This window comes from Heteronotia binoei, chromosome 13 (assembly GCF_032191835.1).
Source record: "Heteronotia binoei isolate CCM8104 ecotype False Entrance Well chromosome 13, APGP_CSIRO_Hbin_v1, whole genome shotgun sequence".
In the NCBI taxonomy this organism is placed as follows: Eukaryota; Metazoa; Chordata; class Lepidosauria; order Squamata; family Gekkonidae; genus Heteronotia; species Heteronotia binoei.
The window spans coordinates 81,181,070-81,198,496 of NC_083235.1; the positions used below are offsets into that span (position 1 = coordinate 81,181,070).

General features: G+C 48.5%; 1 protein-coding gene across 1 annotated transcript in view; it reads left to right on the forward strand.

Annotated features, from left to right (window-relative positions):
* Positions 1–17,427, forward strand: part of NTN1 (netrin 1) — a 623,591-nt gene that overhangs the window by 387,551 nt on the left and 218,613 nt on the right. The window contains exon 2 of the mRNA XM_060252655.1: positions 16,387–16,575. Within this exon, the coding sequence (XP_060108638.1) occupies positions 16,387–16,575 (189 nt within the window). The remainder of the gene's footprint in view (positions 1–16,386; positions 16,576–17,427) is intronic.

The following is a 17,427-nucleotide window of genomic DNA, read 5'->3' on the forward strand; positions in this document are numbered from 1 at the left end:
CTCTGCCCACCCCATTGAATAGAGCTTGGCTTTTGGTAGCTCCTGCCCGGGGATTAGCTCGATAGCACAGTCCGTAGGGCGGTGAAGGGGCAGCTCGTTGGCCTCCTCCTCACTAAATGCCTGCTTTAAGTCTCGGTACTCCCTGGGAATCGATTTAACTTCCTCTATAGTCAGGCAGAGCCTCTCGTTTTGTGGCGGGGGTTTGGGTCCCCACTCCCTCTGCCAAGCTTGGCAGGCATAATAGTTACAAGTTCTGACAGGGAGCCCCCAAGAACACATAGACAGCTACAATCCTTCCTCAGATTCGCGAATTTCTATAGGGGGTTCATCCAGGGGTTCGCCCAAGTGATGCTGCCCCTGACCGCCCTACGTAAGACTAAAGGGAGGGGGCCAGAGGCAAAGAAACCAGGGCAAAACTCCGATGGTCGCCAGAGTGCCAGGGGGCGTTTGAGCAGCTTAAGCGATTATTCACAAGTGAGCCTATCCTGGCCCACCTGAACAAACTCAAGCCCTTCGTGGTCCAGTGCGATGCTTCCGATGTAGCCGTTGGAGCAATATTAATGCAGAAAGACGAGGAGGGGCGGTTAAGACCATGCGCCTACATCTCCCGGAAATTCTCCCCAGAGCAAAGGAACTGGTCGGTCTGGGACAAAGAGGCATTCACCTTAACATTTGCCTTAAAGACTTGGCAGTCGTGGTTGGAGGGGGCGAGAGTCCCGTTTGAGATATGGACTGACCATAAAACCTGGAAGCCTTGACTGGCCGACGGAAGTTAACCGCTAAGCAGATCTGTTGGGCCGGCTTCTTTGCCAAATTTGACTTTACCTTAAAACACATCCCGTGGGCAAAGAACTTTCTAGCCGGCGCACTATCTCGGCTTCCCCAGCACGAAAGTCAGAAGGAGGAGGTCGTAGACTCTCTAATTCCTCCTTCGGTGGTAGTCGGGGCGGTGACTACTCGCTCCAGGAAGAACTCGAAGTCTCTGGAGCCGAGGGGGGGCAGTAGACTAATCAAGGAGACAGAGAAGGAGGGCGAGCAAAGACCAGAGGGACTTGTAAATGGGGAAGGGGGGTTGTGGTACCAGAAAGAAAAACTGTACGTGCCCAAAGCCCTCTGCTCTGAGGTCTTGCAAAACTGCCACTGCAACAAAATAGCAGGGCATTTTGGGTATGTGAAGTCGCTGCATTTGGTAAATCGGCAGTTCTGGTGGCCAAAAATGAAAAAGGACATCTCTGAGTTCGTGAACTCCTGCCCGACATGTATTATGGCCAAAAAGAGAGGGGGCAAAACACCCGGCTTCCTCCAGCCGACCCCCACAGCAACGAAACTGTGGTCTATGGACTTTATAGTAGAGCTCCCAGCATCTCAGGGCAAAACTGTAATCCTGGTAGTGGTGGACACTTTTTCTAAACAGGTGCATTTTATTCCCTGCAAACAACTCCTCACTTCCAAAAAACTGGCCTACCTGTTTTCCAACATGTTGTTAGATTACACTCATTCCCAGACAAGGTCATTAGCGACCGCGGGCCACAGTTCGTTGCCAACTTCTGGCGGGAGTTTTGCAAGCTGGTGGGCATAGAACAAGGTTTGAGTTCCGCATACCACCTGCAGACGGACGGACAGACGGAACGCATGAACGCCCTTCTGGAACAATACCTAAGGTGCTATGTGAACTATCAACAAACTAACTGGGTTGAGCTGCTACCATTTGCCGAGTATGGATACAATTATAGCTTGCATAGGTCAACCAAAGCAACACCATTCCAGATAGTTCATGGCCATGAAGGGAAACTGTTCCCGCTGCTGCCCAGCCAAAAAGCAACAGGGCCACCTACCTCTTGTCAACAATGGTGGGAAGAAATAAAAAAGGGGTGGGCAGTCATCCAAGAAAATCTAGAGACAGCCAAAAGGGACTATAAAACTCATTTCGATAAGAAGCACTCCCCAGAATGGGACTTTAAAGTAGGGGAAACAGTGTTCCTATCGACTAAGAACCTGCCGTTGCCGCAGAGCTGTCGGAAACTGGCCTACAAGTATCTGGGGCCCTTTAAGATCAAACGGGTGATCAATAAAGTGACTGTTGAATTGGAACTCCCTAATATTTAGTAAAGTTCACCCTGTGTTTCATTGTAGCCTTCTTCGCCGAGACCCTGGCGGCTCGTCTTGGCACCCCCGCCCTTCAGAGCCTCCACCTATTCCAGTTAAGGGCCAGAGTCACCATGAGGTGCAAGAGCTGTTAGACGCCAAAATAAAAAGGAGGGTATTGCACTACTTGGTGCGCTGGAAATATTTTCCTCCCAGCAGCGATGAGTGGGTCAAGTCATCCGACCTCCAGGCTCCTATGCTTCTTAAGAAATTTTACCTACTGCACCCAGACAAACCCTGAGCAAGAGCTTGGGGGGGGGGGCAGTATGTCAGACACTGGTATACAACTACAGTACTGTTTAGCATAACTGACTCCATTTTCTAAGCATTGCTACTAACCATGAGAAAGCTTGCTGCATATCAAAGTAGAGGTCACAGAATGTTACTAACAGTTGTTGTGAACATTCCTTTCCCTGCAAACTAACAAAAGATACTTTCCTTTGAAGATAAGGGCCTCAGGGCTGGCAATTCAGCCATCCCTGTGAAACAGCTAGACAAAGAGATAAGAGGAAGTACCTGTGTGAAAGTTAGCACCCCGACCTAGCAATGTTTAGATGTGTGGGTTTTTGCATAGCAAGCTTTGATGTAGAATTCTTTAAGTTATGTGCTCATGTGCAACAATGTATCTGTTCCAACCTCTCTTCATTCAGATGTCATGGGTTCTCTAATAAAACCTATACTTTGTATCAAATCAAAGTCTGGTTGATTTGAAGTTCCATTGTCTGACACTTATGAGGTAAGTCATCTAAAGCTGAGAAATGCCAACTAAGACAAACTGAGCCCTAAATTGAACTGAGCTCCTAAAAAAAAAGACACCAGAGAGAGATCCTTAGGCTCAATCTGCTGAATTAAAAGAGGGAGAATCTTACCTCAACTATACCAGTTCTGATGGGGTGGTAGTTACATGTTTGAATGTTTTCCCCCATTGTATGGAGAGAAGGGCTCAACCTACCAATTGAGAGCTCACATTTTGCTGCTGTGGAACAAGGGCCTGTCCAAACACACTTTCATTGCTCAATAAGAACAACATAAAACAAAAATCAGATAATATTATATAATCACCAGAGAATACCTCCATCACTCCACCTCTTCAATGTACTTGATTCGCACATTCAGCTGAGAAAGTAAAGGGATCAGTAAAGGATATGCTTGCAAGAACTGCTCCTTGCCATCATTAGTCTTGGAAACAGTGTAGAGATCCCTTACACGTGGGCGCAGGAGCAATAGAAGCTCCTAGTGCTGAACTCAGCAGAATGATCTTGTAAACAAGAGAGGGCAGAAATCACAGTGACATCATCCTTCTCATTTTTGTCCTTGAAAGGGCAGCTTCTGAGATAGCCTCTCAGCCCCACCTACCTCACAGGGTGTTTGTTGTGGGGGAGGAAACGCCGCTCTGAGACACTGAGTGGAGGGCGGAATATCCAATATCATCTTCTTCTTCCAGGTACAGAAGAAGCATAATATTAAAATAGCAGTCCTTCCCTCAATTGCACCAGCTGATGAAACCTTTTCCCCACCCCGGCCTGGGGGGCATGAAGCCATGGTCATCACCCTGCAGCCATCACTGCTGCATGTGGTTCCTTCAGCTGCCCTAGAGTTGCTGAGGAAGAAGTGGAGGCAACCTTTTCCTTCGCTGACTCTTTCACTTGCTCACTCCTTTCACAAGTTTTCTCAGAGCTGTTTTCTCAAGAGCAGTTTTCAAAAGAGCTCTCTCAGCCCCACCTAACTCACAGGTTGTCTTTGTAAACTGCACTGTGACTCCAAATGAAGTGTGGGTTTTAAATGAGCATGATTTCTTGTAATGGAATTTACCCTCCGGGTCAAGATGTTTTCTTTAGGACAGGAATAAGGCAGTGTGATATTAATAAGAGCTGCTTCTATGCTTCAGAGAGACTGCAAACTGTCCTGAATAATTTCTGAGTTCCTGCTAATGCATAAGTTGAGCAGTTTCACAGACAGCAGTAAAAATGAGAGCCTTCCCTGCAACAGTGAGCTTTACTCATGACTGGCAGCCAGCTTCAGCTAGAATGGGAGCCCACAATTATCTGTGCTTCAATGCAGAAGGAGTGGAAACATGATGTGACCAATTTTAAACAGATGCTGCTGCTGCTGCCACCGCACTATAAAGGTGAACTGGTATCAACTGGTGCTATAAAGATAAACTGGTATAAACTGGTACGTATTTGTGATGCTCTATACTAACAGCCCTGTGGTGCAGAGTAGTAAAGCTGCAGTACTGCAGTTGGAATCCTCTGTTCACAACCTGAGTTCGATCCCAGCAGAAGTTGGTTCAGGCAGCCAGCTCGAGGTTGACTCAGCCTTCCATCCTTCTGAAGTCGATAAAATGAGTACCCAGCTTGCTGGGGGGGGGGGAGTGTAGATGATTGGGGAAGGCAATGGCAAACCACCCTGTACAAAAAAGTCTGCCATGAAAACATAGCCATGCTCATCACCCTTCAGCCATCGCTGCTGCATGTGGTTCCTTCAGCTGCCCTAGAGGAGGTGAGAATCTGGCACATACTGTCTACTTCAAAGAAACCTTGGCAACCTTTGATAATCCTGGGAAATTGCTCTCTACTTTTCCCCCCTCCCTCCTTGCTACCCCGGCTTCTATGTTAGTGGGCATTACTATGCATTGATCAACATGGTTAGTAACAGCTTTCATTAATACTGTAAATGAACAGAGCCTGACATACTGTGCCCCCTAAGTTCTTGCTCGGGGTTTGTCTGGGTGCAATAAGTAAAATAGCTTAAGCAGTTGCAGAGCGTTTAGATCAGTGGCTTTAACCCACTCATCGCAGCTGAGCGGAAAGTAGCGCCAGCGCACCAAGTAGTAAAGCACCCCCCTTTGGATCTTAGAGTCCAGGATCTCCTTGACTTCGTGGTGCTTCTGCCCCTTCACCGTGATGGGCTTGGGCTCCGGACCACGAGGGTGCCACCTCGACGCACCCGGATCTCAACGCAAAAGGCTGCAATGGAAAACAGGGTGCACTTTACTAAACAGTTTGGGCAAGTCCAGTTGATCACCCTCTTTATTTTAAAAGGCCCCAGGAACTTGTAGGCCAGTTTCCTGGAAGTCTGTGGCAACGGCAAGTTCTTAGTTGAAAGAAACACGGTCTCCCCCACTTTGAAATCCCAGTTTGGGCTGTGCTTTATGTCAAACTGAGCTTTATAATCCCTCTTTGCCATTTCCAGGTTTTCCTGGATTACTTTCCAAGTCTTTTCCAGGCGCCCCCACCACTGCTGACAGTCTGTGGGCTTGGAGTCGTCTGCCCCTCCTGGCAGCAAAGGGAACAGCTTTCCCTCATAGCCATTAACCGCCTGAAATGGAGTCATTTTAGTGGAATTGTGAAGGCTGTTGTTATATCCGTACTCGGCAAACAGTAGCAGCTCTACCCAATTGGACTGTTGGAAGTTTATGTAGCACCTTAGGTACTGCTCTAAAAGCCCATTCACCTGCTCACTTTGTCTGTCAGTCTGTGGGTGGTAGGCTGAGCTCAGTCCTTGCTCCATTCTCGCCAATTTGCAAAACTCCCGCCAGAAGTTGGCAACGAACTGCGGCCCGCGGTCACTAATGACCTTATCGTGGAATGAGTGGACCTGGACCATGTGCAGGAAGAATAGGTACGCTAATTCCTTAGCCGTGGGTAGTTTACGGCACGGGACGAAGTGAGCCTGCTTAGAGAACGTGTCCACCAGAGCAAGGATCACCACCCGCCCTTGGGAGGGGGGCGGCTCTACAATAAAGTCCATTGATATTATTGACCAGGGCCTCTCCACCGTGGGGAGGGGTTGCAGTTGCCCCGGTACCTTGCCCCCCCTTCTTTTAGCCATGAGGCAGGTTGGGCAGGTCTGCACAAAATCAGAAATGTCCTTTTTCATCTGGGGCCACCAGAACTGCCAGTTCACTAGGTGGAGGGTTTTTACGTAACTGAAGTGACTGGAGAGCTTGTTAGTGTGGCAGTGTTGTAAAACCTCCAGCCATAAGGTCTTGGGGACGTACAGTTTCCCTTCGTAGTACCAGAACCCCCTCTCGCCCTTCAGCAGTCTGTCTGGTCATTTCTCCCCCTCCTTCTCACTTTTCACTATCAGTCTATTCCCCCCCCCCCAAGGATCTGGTTCTTTGGGTTTCGCTTTTGACCAGGTTTGCACCACCCCAGCCACCGCTTCTGGGGGTATTAGAGAGTCTACTACTTCCTCTCGCTGGCTTTCGTGCTGCGGAAGCCTCAAGAGGGCGTCAGCTAGAAAATTCTTTGCCTCGGGGACGTGTTGCAGGGTGAAGTCGAACTTGGCAAAGAAGCCCGCCCACCAGATCTGCTTTCCAGCGCCCCGTGAGTGCCTCCAAATTTTTGTGGTCTGTCCAAATTTCAAAAGGCACTCGTGCCCCCTCCAACCAGGACCTCCAAGTCTTTAATGCGAAAGTCACTGCGAACACTTCCTTGTCCCACACCGACCAATTGCGTTGCTCTTGGGAAATTTTTTTATAGATGTAGGCGCACGGCCGTAGTTGGCCCCCCTTGGCTTTCTGCATTAGTATGGCTCCTATGGCCACGTCAGAAGTGTCACATTGAACCACGAAAGGCTTAAGTTCGTCAGGGTGCACTAGCACCGGTTCGCTCATGAACAGTCTCTTAAGGGTGTCGAACGCCTTCTGGTATTCCCAGGTCCAGGTTAGTTTGGCGTCCGGTTTTTTAGCGTCCAGTCCCTTCCCCTTCGTCTTTAGGAGGTTGGTGAGGGGCAGGGCCACCTTGGCGAACCCCTAAATGAATGACCTATAGAAATTTGCAAACCCGAGAAATGATTGAAGCTGTCTACGTGTCCCAGTCTAGCACTGCTTGTATTTTAGCCGGGTCCATGGCTAAACCCTTTCCGGACACCCTGAACTCTAGGTAATCCAGTTCCTCTTTATGTAACTTGCACTTAGACAGCTTAGCGTACAGTTTGTTCTGATACAGGGTGGTCAGGACCTTCCGCACCAGTTTTACATGTGAGGGGAGGTCCTTGGAATAAATAATGATGTCATCCAGGTACACCACCACCCCCTTGTACAGGTATTCCCTCTGCACTTCGTTGATGAAGTTCATAAACATCCCCAGGGCTCCTTGCAATCCGAAAGGCATCACTAGGTACTTGAACTAGCCCATAGGGGTATTGAAAGCTGTCTTCCACTCGCCCCCCTCCTTTATTCTTACTCGGAAGTAGGCGTCCCGTAGGTCCAGCTTGGTAAAGATGGACCCCTCCGAGATGGTGCTTAACAAGTCCTTAATTAGGGAGATCGGGTAGGCGTTAGACATGGAAATCCTGTTTATCCCACGAAAGTCAGTACAAAGTCTAAGGCTCCCGTCCTTCTTCTTTCTGAAGAGGACTGGGGCAGCGTGAGGCACCATGGCGGGGCAGATGAAACCCCGCTTGAGGTTCTTCTCCAAGAACTTCCTTAGTTCCGCTTTCTCCGCCCACCCCATGGAATACAACTTCGCTTTGGGGAGGGATTGGCCCGGGATTAGTTTGATGGCGCAATCCGTGTCCCGGTGGGGGGGGGGGGGTAGCTCATCAGCCTCAATCTCGCTAAATGCCCCCCGTAAGTCCCGGTACTCATGAGGGATGCTTTGTACTTCTTCAACCGACACGCACAGCCTCTCGTTCTTCGGTGGGGCTTTGGGGCCCCATTGCTCCCACCAGAGGTGAGACTTGCAGCGCCTGTCGGTGAAGTCTATGGTCTGTTCCTCCCACTGGATGTCCGGTTGGTGCCTGGCTAGCTACCCCACTCCAAGCACTAGGTCAAAGGAAGAGGAGGGGGCGATCACGAAAATTTCCAAGTCCCAGTGATCGGCGATCCCCACCGGAATCCTTTGGGTCTCTTCCACAAAGGGTTCACCCTTCATCACTGTCCCGTCCATTTTCTCAAACTGGATCGGGCGGGGAAGGGGCTCTCGGGACAGTTCTAGAATTTCCACTAGCCAGGGGGTGATGATTTCTCTCATACACCCTGAGTCTATGAGGGCTCTGGCATGCATGAACCTTTTCAGTTTCACACTCAATAAAGTCAATTGGACAAACAAAAGGGAGCCAGATATGCTCACCCTTAGCGGTGCCGTGACTTCAACGATCTGCCGTCCGGCACCCATCAGTGCAGGTCGCTCCCGTTTCCCGCCGGCTCGGTTCCCCAGGGGTCCTCCCCTAGGTCCTCCAGCATTATAGTATCCTAGCACCATCGATAGAGCGGTGCTGCCTCGACTCAGTTCCTTAGGTCTGGTTGGCTTCTTGGCCCCCACCGGTCCCTGTTTAGGGGTCGGGGGCCCCCGGGGAGGGGGCTCCGGGTAGTTGGCCGCCAGGTGGTTCGGGTCTCCGTACCGATAGCATTTGCGGGTCAAGGGGGGTGTTTGCCGCTCACCCTCCCCCCTGGCCCTTCTTGGCCTCCGCTTTCGTGCCGGGCTTGGCTTCCCACCCGGACTTGCCCCCTTGCTGCTGCTGGTGTTGGAGAGTCACCATCTTCATGTTGGTTTCGACCTCACCTGCTAGTTGTATCCACCCAAGCAACGTGGTGGGTCTCGCTTGCCCCAGGGCCCGATCCAGCAAACTAGCGTTCAGGCCCAGTCAATAGGCCGTTATTTTCATCATCTCGCTCCAGCCCCGGATCTTGGCGCAGTGGGTGCGGAACTCGGCGGTATATTCCCGGATGGTCATCGTCGCCTGCTGTAGGTTCTGGAGCGTCGCGATGGCCCTCGTCTTTTGCAGCGGGTCTTCGTACTGAGACAGCAGGGCTTTGGAGAAACCCCCCACGGTGTCTAGCTTGGGCCCCCTGGTCTCATACAGGCTCACGTACCATCTTTGGGTGGCCCCCTTCATCTTCGACCCCAAGTAGTCCACTCGGCTGAACTCATCTGGGACGGTGTCCCCCCAGTAGTGCATGTAGCTGTTTGCTTGGATTATGAAGTACTCCACTCCCTCCAGGTTCCCGTCGAATGTAGCATCTACTTCTCGGGACTTCACTCGCCTCCCTGGTCCGGCTGGGGCCGCTGGCGCTGCCGGAGCGGTCGGGGGTGCCGCGGGTGGTAGGCGAGTCAGTCTCCTGACTCCCCCCATCAGGGCTCGGTCGATCTGCTTTTGGACCTCTTGCAGCATCAGGGCCATGTTCTCCTTCATTTCGCGCCTCAGGTCCCGGGCTAGAGTGGACACTTCCCCCCTCAGTGCCTCGACTGGTTCCGGGCCCTTCGGCGAGGTCTCGTCATCCTCATCTTCCGATTCCGACCCCTGTCAGTGGTCGTCAGGGTTGGGGGACCGCTCCCCTCCATACGTGCTCGGTGGCGAATCCCCGCCGCCTCCTGGGTTCCCCTTCAGGCCCGGTCAGTTGAGGATGGCCTCGTGCCGGATCGTGGCCTCATCCATTAGGGTAGTCGAGGTGCGGGGGTACCACGCTTTCGGGGTTATGAAGAGTTCTTGTATGTGTGTTGTCCCCCCTAGCTTGTGCAGTCTCTTCTCGGTAACGTGCCTCACCGGGGACTTCGGGATGTCAATCGGTTCTGAAGGCTCTTGGTCGCCGGGTGCTTTTTCTGCCATCCACTACAAAGTTACCTGCGCTGATAAGCCTTCGTAGGGATCAGTTCCAAAATGTCAGGCATGGGTTCATTGAAGCTCACAAGTAAGCAGACTTGGTATTTTGAAACAAAGTTGCATTTATTGGATACTTCAGAGTTACTCCAGCATGGCAGGCATTGGAACTGATGGAGATCAGTTCGAATCATTGACATTTAACCCCCTACATCAAAGCATTCATTTCTACCCCTTAATTCCCAAAACAAAAGGTTGCTTTTGCATGTGAGATTTTTCTCAACGCTCCCCCCCTTATCTCTTCAGTTGGTGGTTACATTTCTCAGAGGCAATGTCCTTGGTGCCGCCGAAGAGGAGGTGAGAATCTGGCACATACTGTCTACTTCAAAGAGACCTTGGCAAACTTTGATATTCATGGGAAATTGCTCTCTACTTTTCCCCCCTCCTTCCTTTCTACCCCGGCTTCTATGTTAGTGGGCATTTCTATGCATTGATCAACAAGGTTAGTAACAGCTTTCATTAATATTGTAAATGAACAGAGCCTGACAACAGGTTGCTTACCTGTAACTGTAGATCTTAGAGTGGTCATCTGTGCATTCACACTACCCGCCCTCCTTCCCCACTGCTGACGGTCTCCCTCCAGTAGGGGCTTTTAGCGGTCAGAAAGGAACTGGCGGGATCCCCGCACTGGCGCTGGTGAGCATGCGTACTGGGATGCCTGCGCATGCCCATTGGTGCCAAGAGCAGAAAAATCCCGGACTTTTCAGATACTGATTCAGGGATCGGTGCAGGCGCTCTATCCCATGAGTGTAAATGCACAGATGACCACTCGAAGATCTACAGTTACAGGTAAGCAAACTGTCTTTTCTTCTACTGTTGTGAATGCAGAACAAAGCAATGGCAAACCACTTTTGTTTGTCTCTTGCCTTGAACATCCTACAGGGTCACCATAAGATGGTAATGCTTTGATAGTACTTTCCACCATCATTGTTGCAACTATTCAATAGCAGCAACATCCAGCTTGAATGACTTCTCATTTCTGCAAAGTGTTGAATGACCTTAGTTCTTGACAATCTTTTTAACAGCTTTTCCTGTGAGATGTTACAAAGTCAATTTGGATATAAGTGATTCATGGGATAAACCAATAGCCACTCAATGACAATAGTTTAATAATATTGAGTAGGGATGTGCAAAAAAAAAAAATTCGGAATTACACGGATTCGGAAGTATACGGGGAAAAAAATTCGGATTCCCCATATACTACTGAATACCGTATTCGAAATAGCCGCATATACGGTAATGCGCGGCTATTTCCGAATATACGGCCCTATTATACCCTATGGGCCATTGAAATCAATGGCAAATAGGGTATAATTGAAGCCACCTGGAGGGGAGGGGGTTTGAGGCAGAGCCCCCAAATTTGCAGGGGACCTGCAGGGGACTCTCCCCTCCAACCCCCCCAAGTCCCAAAAAGATTGGGCCAGGGGATCCCATTCCAGTGGCACCCAAAGAGGGTGCCCCTATTCCATCATTATACCCTATGGGCCATTGAAATCAATGGCAACATAGGGCATAATTAGAGGCTACTGGGGGGCAGGGGGTTTGAGGGAGAGCCCCCAAATTTTCAGGGGACCTGCAGGAGATTCTCCCCTCCAACCCCCCCAAGTCCCAAAAAGATTGGGCCAGGGGGTCCCTGCCTTTGGGCTCCCCAAAAGGCCCATTGCTAACAATGATGGGGAAAGCCCAATTAGCCACTTCCTCACTGTAATTGTCGTGGGAAAGTGGCTCTGGGGAGCAGGGGGTTTTGAGGAGAGCCCCCCAAACTGCTGTGCAGCTTCAAGGCACTGTCCCACACAAAACCCACAAGGCCAAAAAAAATTGGACCAAGGGGTCCAATTCCTGGGGCACCCAAAGCCAAACCTAACCACATCAGAGAATCTCTATAGGACCCAAATGCACTATATCCCTCTATCTACTCTATGAACCCTGCAGGCCTGGAAGCAATATAAACCCAGTTGCCAACGTCACTGCCACACAAAACACAATCTGCTCAAGGTCTGCTCTGCAGACCTGGCTGCAGCAAACCCAGATGCCAGCTCTCCAGCCCTGCCCCAAACAACACAGGGAGAGATGGCCAACCACAACAAACCTGCTGGTTCTGGGTCTCTCACCCAGGTGCCAGCTTCCCTGCCACAGAACACACAATGTACTCTATAAAAACAAGAAAGTGACCCAGCCCACACACACCCTCGCCAACCCCCACACCAACCAGAGGTAATTTAAAAAAACCAAAACAAAACCAGCAGAATCACAAAAGGCCAAGTGTTAAAAAGTGGCCTTTTCACCAACAAGAAAGCTCAGGCCAAATCAGTCAACAACACCCCCCCCCCCCCAATAACCTGAAGAGAAAAGTAACACAGCAGCAACATAACACAGCAGCAACAAATCAAACACTGAAACAGTAAAAAAACTCAACTTTTAACAATACAGGAACTTCCCCCCCCCCCAAAAAAAAACCCCTTCACCCTAACCCCAAGAAATCCAAGCCACCCAAATCAGGAGAAGTAAAAGGACACTGCACTTTTAAAAGTCCTCTCACTAAATTAAAATATGGGCAAATTAGCAAACCCCCCCACCCACCCCAGCCCCCCCACCCCCAGCAGAACCTAACCCCAACCCCAAATAGGCTACCCTACCCCACCCAGTACTCACCCACCCAAATCTGGACAAGTAAAGGGACTCTACCAACAAAAACTAAAACAAGAACCCCAAAACTGTCTTACCTTGTCATCTCTGAGTCCAGGGAAGTAAGGCTGAGTGAGAGAGCAGCAGGCAGCAGCAGGCTGAAGCCAAGGGCCAGCCACCAGCAGCAGCACAATTTCTCTCACACACACCAAGCCACACACCAACACAGCAATGGAGGAGTCCAGCAGGAAGACTCCTTAAGCAAGAGATCAAAATAACAACAATGTAGCTGATGGCTGGGCCATCAGCTGCACAAAAGCCCTGCAAGTGCAAAGCATGCATTTGCAATGCATTTTGCAAATGCATACTTTGGATTGGCTGCTGGGGCTCCTCTTCCCCCTCCCCCCCTCTCTGATCCCAGGGAGAGGCGGGAAGAGGCCACTAAAGGCGCCAAAGGAGGCAAACAGCTCCTTTGAAGCTGCAGAAGCTAATCTGCCGCCTTTTGAATTGACAGCCGCATACTTACGAATAGCTATTCGTAAGTATACGGTGAGCCTATTCGGCTGCCGTATAATGGGCACCTGTGGAAATTGGCTGCAGCCTATTCTGTATGCAGCCGAATCAGCACTGATTCGGCTGTAAATACGGTTCGGCCGAACCGAATGCACATCCCTAATATTGAGCTCTTTCATTTTTGTTCTTTTTCTACTGTCATATTACAGCTGTGCTATTACAGCTATGTTTCATGTGGTTGTCAGGTTGAAGATATTAAATAGGTTTTCTGGAAAGTCTGTGATTCTAACCAGAAGGTCTGGATTCTAACCAGAAGAACATTATGCCCAAATTTTGAGTTTGCAACAAAATCCTGATATAGAGAACAATCCAGAAAGGTCTAGTAAGTGTGTCTTACTCCCAGGGAAACAGTTTTAGGATTCCACTGGCAGTACTTTAGATTTAGTTTCATAAACAAATGTCCTTTAATAGGCAGCCACATTCATACCATGGAAGTCCCTTGCATAATAGCATGCCCATGGGAGCTTATTTTTTAAAAAATACCTAGAATAAAAGTAGAGCCTGCTGGATTAGACCAGTGGTTCATCTAGGGTCCATATAGTTCAACATACTGTTTCATGCAGCAGACAATGAGTTGTCCTGGAGGACTAACAAACAAGGGCACAGAGGCCAGTGTCAAGCGTTGATATTTCTCAATAAGCAGTCTTTTGTTTTAAATCAAGGCTGTTTTATTTAAGAAACTCAGAAGCTGTACCAAGGACACAAGCCTTGAGAGTAATGACGTATACAGAGTTACACAGTTGCTATATAGGATATCTTCAAAGGTTACATTACAGATGCATACTTGAGTCATGGGTTCAAAGGTTGCTAAACACTATCTCTTTTCTTACTAAGGAATTTAGGCTACTAAAAACATCTCCCATTCTCACATTTCTCTAGCAGAAGATGAGGACTGTCTGTGTGAACCTGTGGGAAAGGCAACTTGAAAGTGGTACCAGCCAGCCTGTAGCATAAACATCCTTAGGCTAGATGGATTTATTACTTGCCCATGGTTGTAAAGAAAGGGGGGAGCAGTAAAGAGCAGGAGATCTGCTCTGTGTATAAGAACCCATTATGTCACAGAAATAAGCACGCTTGACATACTGCCCCCCCTAAGCCCCTCTCCAGGGATTTGAAGGATATTTAGCATAGAATTGTTTAATCTGTGTTGGCGTTCTCACATTGGAGCTAATTACCCACTCACCGTGTGCTGTTGAGAAATGTTTCTGTCTAATTAGAAAATACAATACACCCCGCTTCAGTTTAGCTTCTAAGATCTCTTTTACTTCATGGTGATTCTGATCCCCCACTGGTATAGTTTTGGGAGCTTGGGGCTGGGGTGCCAAGACCCTCCAAAGTAAACTGGGATGAAAGATTGAATGTATCTTACTAAACAGTTTGGGTAATTCAAGTTCTACAGTCACTTTATTAATTACTCATTTAATATGGAACGGTCCCAAAAACTTGTATGCCAGTTTTTTAGAAGTTTGTGGTAAAGGCAAGTTCTTGGTAGAGAGGAACACTGTATCTCCCACTTTAAAATTCCAAGCGGGAGAATGGTGCTTATTGTAATGTTTTTTATAGTTCTCTTTAGCCAATTCCAGATATTCCTGGATAGCCGCCCTGAGCCTGCTTCAGCGGGGAGGGCGGGATGTAAATAAAATGATGATGTTGATGATGATGATGATGATGATGATTGTTCCAAGCCTTCCCCAACTTTCACCACCATTGCTGAAAAGTTGAAGGTATTGCAGGCATCGTCCCCCCCAGGAGTAGCGGAAAAGGTTTCCCTTCATACCCATTCACTACCAAAAAGGGGGAAGACTTAGTGGACCTGTGTATACTGTTATTATACTCATATTTGTCAAATAGGAGCAATTCTGCCCAGTTCGATTGCTGATAGTTTACAAAGCATCTTAAGTATTGCTCCAGCAGCACATTTATCCGTTCCATCTGGCTATCCGTTTGGGGATGGTACGCAGAACTCAAGCCCTGCTCAATCTTGGTTAATTTACAAAACTCCCACCAGAAGTTGGCAACGAACTGGATGCCTCGGTCACTAATTAGCTTATTTGGGAATGAGTGTAGTTTCACCACATGTTGGAAGAATAGTTGAGCTAGTCTTTTAGCCATGGGTATTTGCGAGCAAGGAAACAAAAGCCTGTTGTGCCCTAAGGACTGTCAGTAATAAACTTAACCTTTCTATGATTGGTGTGAGTTGCTGAACTGCCGGGGTCTTGACATCTGGGACCAAGAAGTCACAGAGATATTTTCAGTTTGAAAGTGTCCCCCCCCCGCCCCGAAATATTAAGAGCTACCTTTCTTGTCAAAACTCTGCCACTCAGATTCATGTAGCATTTCCTTTGCTAAGGAAACTATCCTTTATTTCAATTGACTGATTTGCTGCTTTAGAATGGCAAGGCAGTGCATAGTAGAGACTGGCCATTCACATTAGAGTTATAACAACTTAGAAGTTGATAACTATCATGCCTTTGTTATCTGCATGAGATAGAAGCCCTATTCACATTACAGTAAACACATGAACACCTCCATGTATGTAAGAGCCAATTCACATTCACTTTACAAATGAAACTGGGAACCAATACCTGGATTGATATGAGGCATCAATTGCATGTTCAGTTGTACATACATTAAATGTAGACAGACAACAGAACCATGCCAGCATAAAGAAGGACTGGAATCTTCCATGAGCTGAGATGAGGAGGGAAGAGATCAGAGCCTGAAAACCTCTTAGGGCGTTTTCGCACTGACCTTCAAGTAGCGCGACCACCCTCTTCACACCGGAGGATCTGCCAGGATTTCGCACAAGAAGCGCCGGCGCACGCAAAAGAGCCGGCTACTTCCGTCGCGAAACCCGCTCAAACGGAAACCACCAAGAAGCAGGAAAACGTTTGAGCGGGTTTCGCGACGGAAGTAGCCGGCTCTTTTGGGTGCGCCGGCGCTTCTTGTGCGAAATCCGGGCAGATCCTCCGGTGTGAAGAGGGTGGTCGCGCCACTTGAAGGTCAGTGCGAAAACGCCCTTAGTGATGTGATGTAGAGGATGAAAAGGAGGGGGGCGAGAACACAACCTGTTCCACACCTCTGACTACTGAGATGCTTTCTGTCAGGGAACCTGAGATGCCTACTCTGATTTTGTATGGTATATTACTATGGAGTTACATTATTAGATGTAAAAGGTGTTTGTCAATGTTAGTACTTCCCAGTTTAGACCAGAGCTGGAGATCACTCAGAATTATAACTGCTCTCCAGATGGCAGCGGTCAGCTCCCTCTGCCTTCACTTGAGTGGGCAGGAAGATATTAAGGGTTGGAGGGGCACTCACCCAGAGCCTCTTTCTAGAGCTCATTGTATTTTCTTTCACAACGGGCCTTATCCCTTGTTCTGTAAAAGCCATCACTAATAGTGATATTTCTGCTTTTGTCTTCTTTCATTTCAGCATGCAACTGCAACCTGCATGCCAGGAGGTGTCGTTTTAACATGGAACTTTACAAATTATCTGGTCGCAAGAGTGGAGGTGTTTGCCTTAATTGCAGGCACAACACAGCAGGACGTCACTGTCACTACTGCAAGGAAGGCTACTATCGGGACGTGACCAAACCAATCACTCATAGGAAGGCATGCAAAGGTATGTGTGTTAAGGGAGCAACTACAAGGAAATCACCAGTGTACTCATTTGTTTTGTCCTCTGTGTGTACTTGGCATTTATTTTCTTCTAATAGCCAGATCCTATATGCACAATTATTGAGAAGTAAGTTCACCCGATTTGAATGGGGATTTAAAAGGCAAGCACTGACCCATGAAGTGAGCTAACTTTTTGTTATGGGATGGTGTCAGGTGATGGAATCTCAAGGCAATATTCATTTGAAACAAAATGATACTTTATTGGAAACTCATAGCTGGATACAGAGATTGAGACTGATGCCTGGAACTAGGCGGTAACTATTCTTAAAGATTCTACATCAAAGACTTTCTAAACAAAGCTCCCATTCCCACAACATCAAGGGTTTGGAGATACAAACTTTCACACGGGCTTCAGCTTATCTCCTTTCCCTGAGAAGTTGCCTTGCAGCCGAGCTATCTACTAACGGTTGCATTCTTTTGTTCCCTGGGAGCATCAACAATGTTTACACATCAATTGCTGTTTCTTTTGATATGCACAGTAACTACATTACAGGAAAGAGCTTGGGTTAGAGTACTAAGAGTCCATATGGTTAGTATGTTACATTTATTAGTTATAAGCATTACAGAGCCTGACATCCTGCTCCTGCTCGGGGTTTGTCTGGGTGCAGTAGGTAAAACTTTTTCAGTAGTGAGGGTGCTCGGAGGTCTGATGATTTGACCCATTCATCACAGCTAGGGGGAAAGTATTTCCAATGGACTAGATAGTGTAGTACTCCTCGTTTTGTTTTGGCATCTAATATCTCTTGCACCTCATGATGACTCTGACCCTACACTTGAATAGGAGTGGGCGTCGTGG